The sequence below is a fragment of the Podarcis filfolensis genome, assembly GCF_964270895.1.
Source record: "Podarcis filfolensis genome assembly, chromosome: 13".
In the NCBI taxonomy this organism is placed as follows: Eukaryota; Metazoa; Chordata; class Lepidosauria; order Squamata; family Lacertidae; genus Podarcis; species Podarcis filfolensis.
The window spans coordinates 10,088,075-10,103,522 of NC_139615.1; the positions used below are offsets into that span (position 1 = coordinate 10,088,075).

Below are 15,448 nucleotides of genomic sequence, written 5' to 3' on the forward strand. Positions count from 1 at the left end.
TTTCTTGAATAAAAATGAGAGTACCCCCTAAACATTTTTTTAAGAAAAAAAGCACTGTGTGTGTGTGTGATCCAATGGCTGCGGCTCTCCTCAGCTCTCATCAGTCCCAGCCTCCGGACAAAAACACTATCCTCCTAATACTGTACAGTACTTTCTTACGTCGGTGGTGTAGACTGGAACCCACTACAAAAATGGCCCCTTGAGCTTCGCCGCCTTAAGCGAAGATGGCGGCTCCCCACCGGCTGCCCGGTTTCAGCTTCGAACTACGGGCACGCGACGGGAAGTGTGCTTCCCTTATCTCCGTCCCCCACGGGGTACTTCCGGTCCTTCTCAACCCGGCCCTCCCCTCTGCCGGGACAGCCGCTGCCCGGCTAACCGGGGGCGATGTCGGACACATGGAGCTCGATCCAGGCTCACAAGAAGCAGCTGGACTCGCTGCGGGAGCGGCTGCAGCGGAGGCGCAAGCAGGACCCCCTGGGTAAGGGAAGCAGGCGAAGGAAGCGCAGGGGTGTGTGGATAGGATAGGATAGGATGCTAGGAAGCACCAGGACAGGGCTGCATCCAAGTAAGTCCTGCTCAGAGTAGACCCATTGGTATGAATGGACCTAGGCTAGGCGCGAATAGCAGAAGTCCATTCTCCTCTTAAGTATGGCTGAGGCTCCGGTTTGCACCATACAATTAAAGCGTTACCATGCCACTTTGAAGAGTTTTGGTTTCCCAAATCCTGAGAATTGTAGCTTGTCAGGAGACACTCCTATTCTCCTCACGGAGCTACAGTTCCCAGAGTTCCCTAGGAAGGAGGGTTGGTTGCCGAACCACCCCAAGAACAGGTCCAGAACCTATTTTTTTAAAGAGCCCCGGTGAATCGGATCCAGTATCCTCGCTGCGCCTGAATACATCTTCTGGGCAACATCGTCATTGCGTGGGTGCCCGTCTGTGCATCATCTAGTTGCTTTCATTTATTTTTCAATTTTATACATTTCCATAATGTTACAAATCATTTTAACACTTCCAAACGCGACTTCCTTCCCCCTCTTTCAGTGGTTCCTTAATTTTTTAAAAAAATATTTTCTGCGTATTCCAAATTAACTTAATCATTTATTAATCTGCTTTAAATGTATACTCTTATACAGGCTTTCTCAACCTCAGCCCTCCAGATGTTTTTTCAGACTACAATTCCCATCATCCCTGACCACTGGTCCTGCTAGCTAGGGATCATGGGAGTTGTAGGCCAAAAACATCTGGCGGGCCGAGGTTGAGGAAGCCTGCTCTTATAGAACTGCAGGCTGTTACAATAATCCTCCCAATGTTCTTAACTGTTTACAGTTTGTAAATATTCAATAAACCATTTCCATTCTTGATTTCTTATTATCTCGATTTCTTATTTTTTCCGGTAAGTTTCGCCGTTTCTGCGTATTCCATAAAGCTTTTGTATCCGTTGTTGTTTTCATTTATTAATTGACATTGGCCTACATCACGCAATGGCTGCGAAGCCTGCCTTCGGAGGGCATTTGGAGGGCATATATGCTTAGCCTAAGATGGATGTATCCACGGTTACTGTATTTTTAATGTGAGCTGATCCAGCGAGAGCTGTTCTGTTCTTTACTCTTCTTTCTTTTAGTTGCTTGTCTTCCTCCATGAAAAAATCGGTTTTAAAAGGAACCAACACCGTGTTTCCAAAAGTTCATAGCAAGCTTCATAGCAGAACATAAGAGGCATAGGATGCCTTTGAGTTCCACTTGCTGGGAATTGCAAATGCAGACAGTGCTGTGATATTCAGGTTCTGTTTTCAGGCTTCCTTTAGCAAGCAGCTGTGGGAGCAGAAAACTAGACTGGATGGACCTTTGGGCCTGATCCAGCTGTGGAGCTCTTCTTTAATAACCTCATCTCGCCTTACATTAGACCTGAGGAATCCGGACCTGGCCCTCAGCCCTCCCTTTCGAAGCGACAGTCCGGTTCCTTCGTCCGTCACGCCCAGCACCGCCACTGAGCCAGGGGATCTCGTGGCTGATCCTGAGCTTGAGAAGAAGCTCCTACATCACCTCTCTGACTTAGGACTGGCCCTCCCCACAGACGCCTTGTCTATCTGCCATGCCATTTCCACGGTGAGCATCAAAGCAATAAATCTGACTGGATGTCATTGTCTGCTTCTCCCCTGACTTGCCCTCTCCTAGGCAAGGTCTACATTCTTCCCATTGGTCTGTTCACTTTTAGGGACCCCCAGGTTTATTTGGGAGTCGGCACATCCTCTGCAGGATCCATTATCATTATTATTATTATTATTAAAAATTATTTATACTTTTCAAGTTTTTACATTTCACTACTTTTGAACATTTCATTAATTTTACAATCATTCTGACATTTCAAAACTTGACTTCCTTCCCCCTCCTTAACTTTATTTTTAATATCTTCTGCATATCCAAATTAACCTAATTTGCTCTTTGATTCATCTTCTTTAAATATATACTCTCATGAAACTGCAGGTTATTACAATAATAGCCTCTGCAGGATCCTAGGAGTCTTGATTATTCTTTAAAAAGTGAGCAGGACTTGGTCCACTTTGTTGCAAAGAAAAACAACTAAAGCTTTATTATTAATTTATTTAAACTCCCACCTTTTTCCCTGACGGGACTCGAGGTGGCTTACAGATAAAAACAAAAATCACTAAAAAACATGGGGGGGGGGGAAATAATAAAATATAAGATATTAATAGAATTAAAACTATACATATGTAAAGCCAGTTTAAAACTTACAAATAATTACAATAAAAACAGAATGGCATTAACTATGCTTCCTCCCCATCAGGGCACCCAAAAGTCAGGGGTCTTTCAGTATGATTTTCTGTCCCCAGATGCACCCCCAAATGCCACTCTTCGGTGGCAGAGGCTCCCAGAGGGGCCTTGCAGATCATTAAAATCAAAACAGTCTGTATCCAGGCTTATACAGTCATACCTTGGATCTCAAACACCTTGGCTCCCAAACAAATCGGCTCCCGAACGACCAAAACCTGGAAGTGAGTATTCCGGTTTTCGAATGTTCTTTCAGAAGCCGAATGTCCAACGGGGCTTACAGGGCTTCTGATTGGCTGCAGGAGCTTCCTGCAACCAATCAGAAGCCGCGCTTTGGTTTTCGAATGTTTTGGAAGTCGAACGGATTTCTGGGACGGATTCTGTTCGACTTCCGAGGTATGGCCGTAATTTAAAAGACATGAAAGGAAGACAAGGATGGGGAGTGGGGAGGGAAAAGGTTGCCTGGGCACCAGTTTTTAAAATTAGCTTTCTTATCATGACCAGATGAGATGGAAACTGTTCTGGTAGTTTGATGGAACAGCCATTACCACATGAGAGAAAGGAAGAGACAAAAAAGCAGGCTGATATCTCAGCAGAGCCAAGGGACCATCCCTGCCTCCCTTCTCTCCATTTGCTGTAGCAATTTCCCCTCTCTCTCCAGAGCAGAGCAAAAGCTTAAAGGTAAAGGGACCCCTGACCATTAGGTCCAGTCGTGGCCGACTCTGGGGTTGCGGCACTCATCTCACTTTATTGGCCAAGGGAGCTGGCGTACAGCTTCCGGGTCATGTGGCCAGCATGACTAAGCCGCTTCTGGCGAACCAGAGCAGCACACGGAAACACCATTTACCTTCCCGCTGGAGCGGTACCTATTTATCTACTTGTACTTTGATGAGCTTTCGAACTGCTAGGCTGGCAGGAGCAGGGACTGAGCAATGGGAGCTCACCCCGCCGCAGGGATTCTAACCGCCGACCTTCTGATCGGCAAGTCCTAGGCTCTGTGGTTTAACCCACAGCGCCTACACGTTCCATAAAAACTCGGTGAGGTTAAGCAGTTCATTTGTTGCTGCTTTGCTTAGTCTGTTGCTGTTTTGATTGTGACAGGCTGGTCTCATAGAAACATAGGAAGGTGTCTGACCGTTGAGTCATCTATCTCAGTATTCTCTACACTGACTGGCAGTCTCCATGGCTTCAGACTGGTGTCTCCCAGCCCTACCTGGAGATGGTGGGGATCGAACCCAGAACCTTCTGCATGCAAGGCAGATGCTTTGCCACTGAGCCACAGCTCTTCCACTCCCCTGTTGTCTGATGCTGCCGGTCCACACCTCCTCAACCTCCTCTGATTGGCTTACTCCTTGTCCCGCAGCCCAAAGCCCCCGCCACTCAGCGGAGCGTGGAAAGCCTCTTGCAGAAGTTTGCGGCGCAGGAGCTCATCGAGGTCAAACGGGGCCTCCTCCAGGATGACGACCAGCCCATGCTGGTCACCTACGCTGACCACTCCAAGCTCTCCGCCATGATGGGTGCCGTGGCCGAGAAGAAGGACGCCGGGGAAGGGGTCGGGCCCGGAGGGCCAAAGAGGAGAGCCGGGGAGCAGGACGCCGGGGTCCCCACCTCTGCGTCTGGGGCCGCTCCCTCTGCCTTGGCGTCTTCCGAGGTGCTCAAGGAGCCCCCCAAGAAGTCTCGCAAGCAGGCCTCGGACCTGGACCTGGAGATCGAGAGCCTGCTCAGCCAGCAGTCGACGAAGGAGCAGCAGAGCAAGAAGGTAGGGGAGGGGAATGGGTAGTCAAATTGTGCGAGTACTTGGAGCTCGCAAAGCTGACAGATGCAATAAGAGATAAACCTAAAAAATTGGTGAAAGAAGAATGGGAATGTTTAAATAATTATTTAGGGGACAAGGGCTCAGCAAGAAAGATCTGGCGATGTTTAGAATGATACTGCATAGAGAAATGTTCCCAGATACCAAGATGAGGGATTCTTTTGGAATGCAGATAGAGATAATTGATAAGAATAATGATCTGTTGTGAGCTTGACGGAAGTGTACAATAGATGAGCTTTCCTGCTTTGGCTCATCTTCCTTTTTCTTTTTCTTTTTTACCCTATTTTTCTTTTTTCTTTTCTTTTATCTTTCCCATAGTTGCTTATGTTCTGTGTCATGTACTTCGATATTTTTTTTATTTTTTTAAGTTTTTTTTCATTACTATTAAGGAATTTTCCTTTGTAATTTTGGTTGTCTATATTTATATGTACCTGTTTAAAGCAAAATAAAAGTAAAAAAAAAAAAGAAGGCAGGGGAGGGAGGGAGGGACGGCTGCTAAATCCCAGGGTGGTCGTGAAAAACCAGTGGAGGCTGGTTCCTGAGGGCAAATGGCGCCCTACCTCACCAAGCCCAGCCCACCCTCGGCCAGCCCTCACTTGCCCGTCTGATCCTGAGGAGGCCACTGCCTGCCAGCTTCCTCCTCAAGTTTTCTTGTAGTTCACAGCCAGCTGTTCCCTTTGGCAGTATCCTGAGAATGCCCTCATCAATAATAATAATAATAATAATTTATTATTTATACCCTGCCCATCTGGCTGGGTTTCCCCAGCCACTCTGGGCGGCTTCCAACAGAACACTAAAATACAATAACCTAGTAAACATTAAAAGCTTCCGTAAACAGAGCTGCCTTCAGATGTCTTCTAAAAGTTTGGTAGTTATTTTTCTCTTTGACACCTGGTGGGAGGGCGTTCCACAGGGCAGGTGCCACTACCGAGAAGGCCCTCTGCCTGGTTCCCTGTAACTTGGCTTCTCGCAGTGAGGGAACCGCCAAAAGGCCCTCGGCACTGGACCTCAGGCAGAAAGATGGAGGTGGAGACGCTCCTTCAGGTATACTGGACCGAGGCCGTTTAGGGCTTTAAAGGTCAGCACCAACACTTTGAATTGTGCTCGGAAACATACTGGCAGCCAGTGTAGGTCTTTCAGGACCAGTGTTATATGGTCTCGGCGGCCGCTCCCAGTCACCAGTCTTTTCAGGCCCACTTTTGTTTAAGACAGAAATAAAGTAATCACAATACACAAAGCGCAACAGGCTGAATAATCATAACAGTGAACATTTTATTGGTTATTTCCTAACGTAAAGGTCTAGCCCAGTATGTGCAACATACGCAGTTTATATATACGGTATATAACCTATGATAATACATTTATTCTTTTCTTATCTGTTTCTTCTTGTGAGTTCCTGTGTAACACAATCCTTAGGTAAAAATAGAAAAGTCTTCAAGGTAACGAGAGCAACACAGCTGATGTAGGCTGCTGGCATAAGCTGGCTGGTGCAGGTACAAACTGCTAACTTGGGCAGAACAAGGTTTTCTGATATCTCCCTTGTTTCACCCTGAAGGGCTTTCTCAGCTGATATTAGATCTATACAATATAAATAAACGCATGGTAATACAATATCATTTATATGTAAAATTAAACAATGTGGGAGCTAGGATACAACTTTGCTTAACTCCCTTTGTGCCTGGCACGTATCCTGTGAGCTTCCCATTTGTAGAGCAACGCACTTTCAGCACAGTGTATTCATATAGGCATTTAATCAAGAACAATAATCTTTTGTCTATACTTGAAGCGTTCAACTTATCCCAACAGTCTTATTCAAGAGATTGAATCGAATGCAGCTTTCAGGTCAATGAAAGCTGCATAGAGCACACTACCTGGTTTCTTAACATACTTATCTATAAAATGGGCTAGTACAAAGCAGTGATCTGTAGCTGATCTGCCTTGTCTAAATCCTGCTTGCTCTTTGGCAAGAATAGCATCATCAGTTATCCAATCAACTAGCTTATTGTAAAGATGCTTTACAATAACCTCCTTTTTACACTAAGTGTTGCCCTTGAAGACGTCAGCAGGGAGGAAAATGACAGCATAAAGAGAATTAGTTGGCTCCAGCTGTCATTGGCTCTGGCGCCACCTGCTGTTGGCATCTCTGCTTTCCACCCAATGAGCACCAGCCAGCCTTGGCAAGATTTGTTTTATTTTAGGATGAGGCATTTACAGCCTTCCTTTCATTATGCAGTCCCAAAGTGGGTTATGTACATCTCAGCGCAATACCTGGACATTTATACTGGAGGTGTATTCTGATCTCATGCTTCACCCCTCAAAGACCTGTACAGAAAAAGGCGTTATTGATCTGATGTTGAAATGTATACACAGTCGTAACTTGGAAGTCGAACGGAATCCGTTCCGGAAGTCTGTTTTACTTCCAAGACATCCGGAAATCAAAGCGTGGCTTCTGATTGGCTGCAGGAAACTCACTCACTTCCGAGTTTGTGGCATTCAGGAGCCGAAGCGTCCAAGTACCAAGGCGTTCGTGATCCAAGGTACGACTGTAGTGAGAAGGCCAGATGCACCTTGGAATGGGAAACATTCCACCGCTTGGGGGGCCACCACAGAGAAGGCTGTCTTGTGTACTGCTGCCCCACGAACTGCACTGGGTGGCTGAAATGGCCAGCAGGGCATCACTGCAGATTGCAATAGGTCTGCATGCTTGGGGCCTAGAGTCCATAATTTTCCTAGTGTGCTTTCTCCGTGGCTGGTCAGTTGGATGGTGCACCCTAGGGGTGGGGGACAGGATCTGGCCAGCAGGGAGGATGTTGAGCAACCCCCCCCCCACTGTGGGCCACTTTTACAGGTGGGTGTGTCCGCACACCTGTCAGTCAGCTGATATCACAATGACATGAAGCATTGCAACTTCAACGAAGAGAATCCTTGATTCTTTCCATTTCAGGCATGGCTTCAAACTGTGACTGCAAAGGAGCGTTTTCGCCTTTGCATCCTGGCTCAAACTCAACCCAGGAAACGAGTGGGGCTTGCAGTCATTTAGCTGCAAACGGCAAGCCCTGCTTTCAGGAAGGATTGGCTGCAAGTGGGAGCTCCCGATACGACGACATATACCTCCCCTTAAAAAGAAAAAAAGCCGCCCGCCCCCCCCAAAGACCTGCCCTCTTAGCAAGCAATGTGGATGGAGACCAGAAATGAAAATTAATTCCAGTTGGAACCATGAAGACTGGAAGCCCAGGCAATTATTATTTTTTTGTCTTTCTTTCCACTGACCTGGTCTCGGCCTCCTTGCCTCCCCAGGTGAGCCAGGAGATCTTGGAGCTGCTGAACACGACGACGGCCAAGGAGCAGTCCATCGTGGAGAAGTTCCGCTCACGGGGCCGGGCGCAGGTGCAAGAGTTTTGCGACTACGGAACCAAAGAGGAGTGCATGAAGGCCAGCGACGCCGACCGGCCGTGCCGAAAGCTCCACTTCCGGTGAGCCTCTGGGCTTCAGTGAGCCCCGAAACAGTTTTGGAAATGCTGCAGGACTTCCAGAAACTTTTAGAGCAGGATCTTGGAAGTCAGGCTTTGTGACCGAGGGCCGGGGTCTTTCTCCATGCCGTGTCTTGGCCTTGCTTTATAAAACCAGCCCCAATGAATCAGACTGATGCAGGTGACCTAGTTTCTGAAGACGGTTCGGAAACTCCAGCTGGTGCAGAACTTGGCTGCCAGGTTGCTCACCCATGGGGCAAGATAGTTTTAAGCATATAACGGCAATCCTGGCCCGGCTGCACCGACTGCCAATTAATTTCTGGGCCCAATTCAAAAGGTTGGCTTTGACCTATAAAGCCTAAAAGGACCCAGACCGCAATACAGTGGTACCTCGGGTTACAGACACTTCAGGTTACAGACTTTGCTAACCCAGAAATAGTACCTCAGGTTAAGAACTTTGCTTCAGGATGAGAACAGAGATCGTGCAGCGGCAGCTGGAGGCCCCATTAGCTAAAGTGGTGCTTCAGGTTAAGAACAGTTTCAGGTTAAGAACGGACCTCCAGAACGAATTAAGTTCTTAACCCGAGGTACCACTCTACCTCAAGGGCAGGCTCCCACCGTATGCACTGATCCAGACCCTGCATTGATCAGCTGAGGCCCCTTCCATGTGAGGTCCAGAATGTGGCAACATGAAAACGGGCCTTTTCTGCAGTGGCTCCCCGCTTTTGGAATGCTCTCCCTTGGAGAGCTTCACTATATATCTTTAGGTGCCAGGAGAAACCATTCCTCTATAATCAGGATTTTGGCTAATTCAACCATCTATGGTTCCCAACCTTTTTTTTTTTTGGCCATGTCCCACCTAAGCATCTCGAAAATCCTGATTCTCCCCACCCTCCCGTGACATATACCATATTTTTCGCTCTATAAGACGCACCAGACCACAAGACACACCTAGTTTTTGGAGGAGGAAAACAAGAAAAAAAATATTCTGAATCTCAGAAGCCAGAACAGCAAGAGGGATCGCTGTGCAGTGAAAGCAGCAATCCCTCTTGGTGTTCTGGCTTCTGTGATAGCTGCGCAGCCTGCTTTCGCTCCATAAGACGCACACACATTTCCCCTTACTTTTTAGGAGGGAAAAAGTGAGTCCTATAGTTTAAAAAATACGGTAATTCTTATTATTAAAAAAGTGAACTCCTATTCAAGTGGAGGAAACCTAAAAGGCCGTTAACTGTTAATAACTCATTCTCAAATTGCCCCCCTTAAAAATCAAATTGCCCCCCTGTGGGAACCATGGATATATAGATCTATATCCTTTTAAATTGTGTGGGTGGTGGGGTGTTATTGTTTTGTTTGGCACTGTGTTACACATTTTTGTGTTTTCATACTGTAAACTGCCCGGCGATCCTCTGACAAAGGTAGAGAAATTTAATTAATAATGATAACAAAATTCAAAACAGCAACAATTAATTGCACATTTATTCAAAATCCAGCTAAAATGGTTTAGTTGAATTAATCGAACAAAACTGATGAATTTGATCCAGTGATGCCAGCTTTTCAAAGTCCGATAGTCATTCACAACTACAGTGCCCCCGCTGCCAACCCCTTGCCTCTTAGCTCCCACCACCAGATAATCCCATCACTGATTCCACTGCTTTAGAGAACCACCAGTTTATTTCTAATTATTAAGATAGGTTGCCTTTCGCACGGGCCTTTCGAAGTCACGTATCGTAAAGCCCAAACCCAGAAATATGTGAATCCTGTTAAAATCGCATCCAGTCGAGCAGTCAGGGTGTGTGTGTGTGTCAGAGGCTTCATATGAAACAGTCCAAGGTGGACGTGAAGCAAGGTAAAATCTAGAGAAGCAGCCAGCCACCCCTTCTCCTTGCAGCCGCATCATCAACAAGCACACGGACGAGTCTCTGGGGGACTGCTCCTTCCTCAACACCTGCTTTCACATGGACACCTGCAAGTACGTCCACTACGAAATCGACGCCTGTGCCGACCTGGACGCCCCTTGCGGGCGGGAGCTGAGCTCGGGCCAGGAGCTGGCGCTGCCCCAGGCGGTGGGGAGGGACTCCAGCGTGGACCGCCTTTTCCCTCCGCAGGTACCCAGGGCTGGCCGCAGCGGATATCTGCAGCGGTGGGGAGGCGGGGAGGCATCCATGACTTGGTACGAGGCAACTTCCTGTGGATGCCGCCTTAATTACAGCGGTACCTCAGGTTACGTCCCTATCTGGATATGTAGTCTTCGGGTTGCAAAAGCAGCAAACCCGGAAGTATTTTTCCAGGTTTCGCTGCTCGCGCATGCACAGAAGTGCTCTATCAGCCGTGCACAGAAGTGGCGCCTCTGGTTACGGATTTTTGGGGTGCGCAGAGACCCCTGGAACGAATTACCGTATTTTTCGCTCTATAAGATGCACCAGACCACAAGACACACCTAGTTTTTGGAGGAGGAAAACAAGAAAAAAATATTCTGAATCTCAGAAGCCAGAACAACAAGAGGGATCGCTGCGCAGCCTGCATTCGCTCCATAAGACGCACACACATTTCCCCTTATTTTTTGGAGGGAAAAAGTGAGTCTTAGAGAGCAAAAAATACGGTAAATCCGTATCCAGAGGGTCCACTGTATTTTGTTTTTGTTTTTTGAAGCACTTCTCCATGTTCTCTAAGGCATTCCCTTCCCCGTTTCCTCTCTTTGCCCCCAGTGGATTTGCTGCGACATCCGCTACCTTGACGTCAGCATCCTGGGCAAGTTTGCTGTCGTGATGGCCGACCCGCCTTGGGACATCCACATGGAGCTTCCGTACGGGACCCTCACGGACGACGAGATGAGGCGCCTCAACATCCCCGTCCTGCAGGATGAGGGGTTCCTCTTTCTGTGGGTCACCGGCCGGTATGGGACATTAACCCAGCTTGTTCTTCCTCTGGGGATCTCCCCTTTCCCCTTCATGCTCACGACGACCCTGGCAGGTAGGGCAGGCAGAGGGATAGCATCACCCAGTGAGTTTGGTGGCCGAGACGGGATTTGAACCCTGGTCCAGCAGTCTAACCACTACACCAGGTATTCCCCACCCTACAGCCCTCCCAATATTCTTGTGCTCTGAACTCCCATCAGCCCCCAGGCAGCATGGCTCAGGAGGGGATCTGTGGCTGAGAAACGCCTGGCAGGAACAGATTCTCCCACGTACCGCCATCTTGGCAAGACCCAGAGTCGCCTCCAGAGGGCGACAGAGAACCAGGAAGAACCTGGCTTCTTAGAGCAGTAGATAGATCCATGTTAGGTCTAAGTAACCTTTTCGGGGCCAGGAAGGGGTGGAACCAGAGGAAAAAGCAGATGGAACAATGAATCTAAATGCTGCCCTTGTACTGTAGGCTACGGTCTGTACACACAGAACTCTGGCCTCCATTCAGGCAAACAAGAGGCATTCTCAGAGGTCAAGCGCAGCCAAAATACGGAGGCTGTGAAGTAGGGCCTGTGGGGCCTGGGGGCCAGTTAAAAGAGGCCAGAGGGCCACATTGAGATTCTCCCACCTGCGAGGTAGGATCAAGCTTGTTCTGGAGTGGGGAAGAGTGTTAGCAGCCTCAACCCAGTCAACTGTGGGGCAGCAAGAGACAGGGGTGGAAAGGGTCTCTCTCTTCCCCACTCATGAGCAGCCATGATTCCTTCACCATTCATATTGCTATTTTCTCTCTCCGTTGCAACCGCAAGGGCCATGGAACTCGGCCGGGAGTGCCTGAATCTCTGGGGGTAAGTGCATTCTTACAGCCAATGGAGGGTCTTCTCCTTTCCGTGACCCCTCTTCTTCCGGCTCAGTCTCACTGCTGTCCTCCCCTCCCCCTCTGCTTTCTAGGTACGAGCGAGTAGATGAGATAATCTGGGTGAAAACAAACCAGCTCCAGCGCATTATCCGGACGGGGCGGACAGGCCACTGGCTCAACCATGGCAAAGAGCACTGCTTGGTAATTGGGATGGGGAGAGAGAGAAATTAGGTTAGGAATCCCATGGAAACGGAAAGCATACAGGAGTCCTGGTTATTTTTGGGTGGAGTGAGACACAGGCAATGTATATTCAGCATGTTGGCTCGTCCATGTATAATCCCTCAAGTGCAGAACTTGGGCATGCTGGAGAGATTTTAAAAAAGCAAACTACTAGTCCTCATGGCTGTTGAAAAGAACCAAGAGATACCCCATGCCTTTTCCATCCCCCTGGCTTTCCCTGGTTGAAAACAGCTGAACACCAAGATTATTGAGAACACTAGATTACAGCGGGGGGGGGGGGATAAATCCTGGCCCACTGCTCATTGTTTTGTGGGCTTCACTAAGCCCACTGGAATGCCTAGCCTGTGGCCTGTACTTCTCTGCCTCGCCTGGCGTGGGGAGCCTGTCAAAACACCTTTCCTGGGTCTCCTATTTCTTTAGAACGCTTGGTCTGAGCAATATTGCAAGTGATAACAGTGCCAATTCACTGCAACGGATAGCTCAGGGATAGCCAACATCGTGCCCTCCAAATGTTGTTGGACTCCAACTCCCATCAGCCCCAACCCTGAAGAGATGATAGGAGATGTAGTCCCAACACTATCTTTGCAAAAGCTGCTCTTAGCAGCTTCACCTTAGAGGGGCAGGTAATGCCTCACCCCTTCTTTTGAGGAGCCCTGCAATAGAGGACGCAAAGCATTGCATGTAAATGGGCACAAGTTTTGGAGGAGCCCGATTGTGCCTGAACCATCTTTTCTTGCGGGCAGGTCGGGGTGAAAGGAAACCCCCAGGGCTTCAACCGAGGTCTCGACTGCGACGTCATTGTGGCAGAGGTAAGGCAGAGAGTTGGGTCAGCCCAAGATTGGATCCAGGGGCGGCGGAAATTTCCCCCCACAATATTTACCACCTGTGACATTTACTGTCCCGCAGGTACGCTCCACCAGTCACAAGCCAGACGAGATCTACGGCATGATCGAGCGGCTCTCACCCGGGACCCGCAAAATAGAGCTCTTTGGGCGACCTCATAACGTCCAGCCCAACTGGTGAGCGTCACCCATCCCTTTTGACCCCGAACTGTTGAATGACCTCTCAACTCTCTCTTTAAGATTTGAACTCTGCGGCAAAGCCCATGGTTCTCATGTCAGCTTTGACAGAATTTAGAAATGTGGTCCATGGTTCGATCCCTGGGATCTCCCAAGTAGGACTGGGAATATCCCATCTGCAGCCCAGGAGAGCTGCTGCCAGTCAGTACTGAGCTAGATTGATCAATGGGCTGACTTGGCATCCTTTGCTGTTCCCAATCCAGCCCAAGCCATGCGAGGAAAGGGAATTATTTTTATGCCCTTTCTGGGACCCACTTGAAAATTTAGCTTTAGAATCTTAAGTCCGTTCAGATCGCTCGACGGATTTTCAAACTTCCGAGTAAATTTCAGAATTTGTTTGTGCTGTTTAAAGGATGTTGCTGAGAGTATACAGACACGTCAATGAGCTCCTCTTAGTGCCAGATTAAGAAGTCACCCTACATGGGTTTTTTTTTTATAAGAAAAGCAACCCCAAGTAGTCTTTGGAAAGGTTTAAGACAGGGGTAGCCATCCAGATGTTGTTACCCTCTCCCATCAGCCCCAGATGTGGAGCTGCATGTGGAGAGCATGTTAGCTACTCCTGCCCTACACAAATCAAAGTTTGCATCTCTCTCTTAAACCTGCTGAATTACGTCTCCTTTAATACCATACCAACACTTGTGGCTTCCCTAACCAAAGAATTCCAGGCACTGTAGTTTGGCAAGAGCATCCCTGCTTCAAAGAGCCTCAGCTGCTGGAAACATGTGAGCTGTGACCCCTATGCAGCATTTGCAGTCAGCCAGGTCAGGGCTCAGCTTGAGGGGAGCAAGTCTGCCTGGGAACTGAAGGTGGGAGAAGAGCGTTCTCAGACCAAAGGTCCATCTAATCGAGCATCCAGTTCTCACTGCGGCTAACCTGATGCCCCAGTGGGAAACCAGCAAGCAGAATTGGAGCACAGGCGCCATCTCCCCTTCTGTGGTTTCAGCAACTGGGATTCAGAAACATTACTGCCTCTGGTTGTGGAGGCAGAGCATAGCCAATGTCACTATTAGCACCTCGATGGCCTTCTCTTCCCTGAATTTGTCCAATCCTCTTGGAAAACCATCCAAGTTGGTGGCCGTCAAATGAGGTTTTGCTTAAAGATGCAACATTACGCTTGGTGGCAACTCTAAATAAATAGACAGAGATCTGGTGATCTGATCGGCGTAGGTGGCAGATACTGTTATTGCTACTATTATTTAGGGGGTAATCCTGTCCACGGGAATGAGTTGGGTTAGGATGCAGCCAATTTGTGGCTGAGTGAGGAGCCTGAGCTCAGCCAAAGATACCTTGGCATTCTCTTCCCACTTACAGATCTCAGCAGCTGATAATCAAAAGTTTTCCACCAGTGCCCTTTAACCAGTCCTTCACTCAGCCTCACACTGGAACCACAACACAGGTTTTATATAGACCCTTTCCTCATTCCCTCCACCCTCCCCTTAATCCATCCTCTCTCTCTCTCACGTCTTAGGATCACGCTTGGTAACCAGCTGGACGGAATCCACCTGCTGGATCCAGATGTGGTGGCTCAGTTCAAACAACGTTACCCAGACGGAATCATCTCCAAGCCCAAGAATATGTAGAGGGGAGACAAGGGGAGATTTTAGCGCAATGGACCAAAGGGGGTGTTTTGCAGGGGGTGCTGGCAAAAGCAATGGATTGTATTCTAATATAGGGTTGTTGTTTTTTCTAAAATAAAAAAACAAAATGGATTCTTTCTCCATAGCCAAGACTTGGGAAGAATGCGGGACGTAGAATCGAGAGCCCAGTTCCTGTGGAAGATGCTGTTTAGTCCCCTAGAGGCACTTGGTGATTGATTGATAGGTAGAAGGCTGCAACTCCCTCGATCCTAACCCACCCATTATTCTGCCTGTATTCCTTGCTGGTGGGTCTTGGAAGCAGCTCACCAGCAAGGAGAAGCTTCTGGGCACAGGAGAGGGGATGGGTAAGACCTTGCTCCTGGACTTTGGATTGTCCCACTGAAAGGCTGCATGAGATGAGGGGCTGGCCTCTTGCTCCTACCCACTCCTCCCTTCAGGGCAGGGGGAAATTCCACACAAGGTGAAGATGAGCTCCTGCTGCTCCTTTCCCTCTCATGTGAAGCAGGCTGGTTGCTGTGGCTCTACGGTGCTGGATCCCAGTCACCGAGAGGAGGCAATGAATGGAGCGCAGCTCAGTGGGAATGAATGTGTTTTGCATGCAGAAGGTTCCAGATTTCAGGCACAGAAGGAGGCCCCTATGTGCTTCTGCAAGGAGCTGGAGTCTGAAGGTAGAGGGCTGTTGCACTTCTACGCTCATGCC

The 15,448-nt window shown here is 48.5% G+C and overlaps 1 protein-coding gene across 1 annotated transcript; it reads left to right on the plus strand.

The window, feature by feature from the left end:
* The first annotated feature begins 317 nt into the window (after positions 1 to 317).
* Positions 318 to 14,864, plus strand: METTL3 (methyltransferase 3, N6-adenosine-methyltransferase complex catalytic subunit). The gene is made up of 11 exons (XM_083581431.1): positions 318 to 478; positions 1,903 to 2,105; positions 4,153 to 4,548; positions 7,900 to 8,075; positions 9,961 to 10,177; positions 10,778 to 10,965; positions 11,782 to 11,820; positions 11,924 to 12,032; positions 12,815 to 12,880; positions 12,978 to 13,090; positions 14,619 to 14,864. Exons 1-11 carry the CDS (start codon positions 385 to 387, stop codon positions 14,728 to 14,730), a joined length of 1,713 nt encoding a protein of 570 aa, XP_083437557.1. The 5' UTR covers positions 318 to 384; the 3' UTR covers positions 14,731 to 14,864.
* Positions 14,865 to 15,448: the final 584 nt, after the last annotated feature.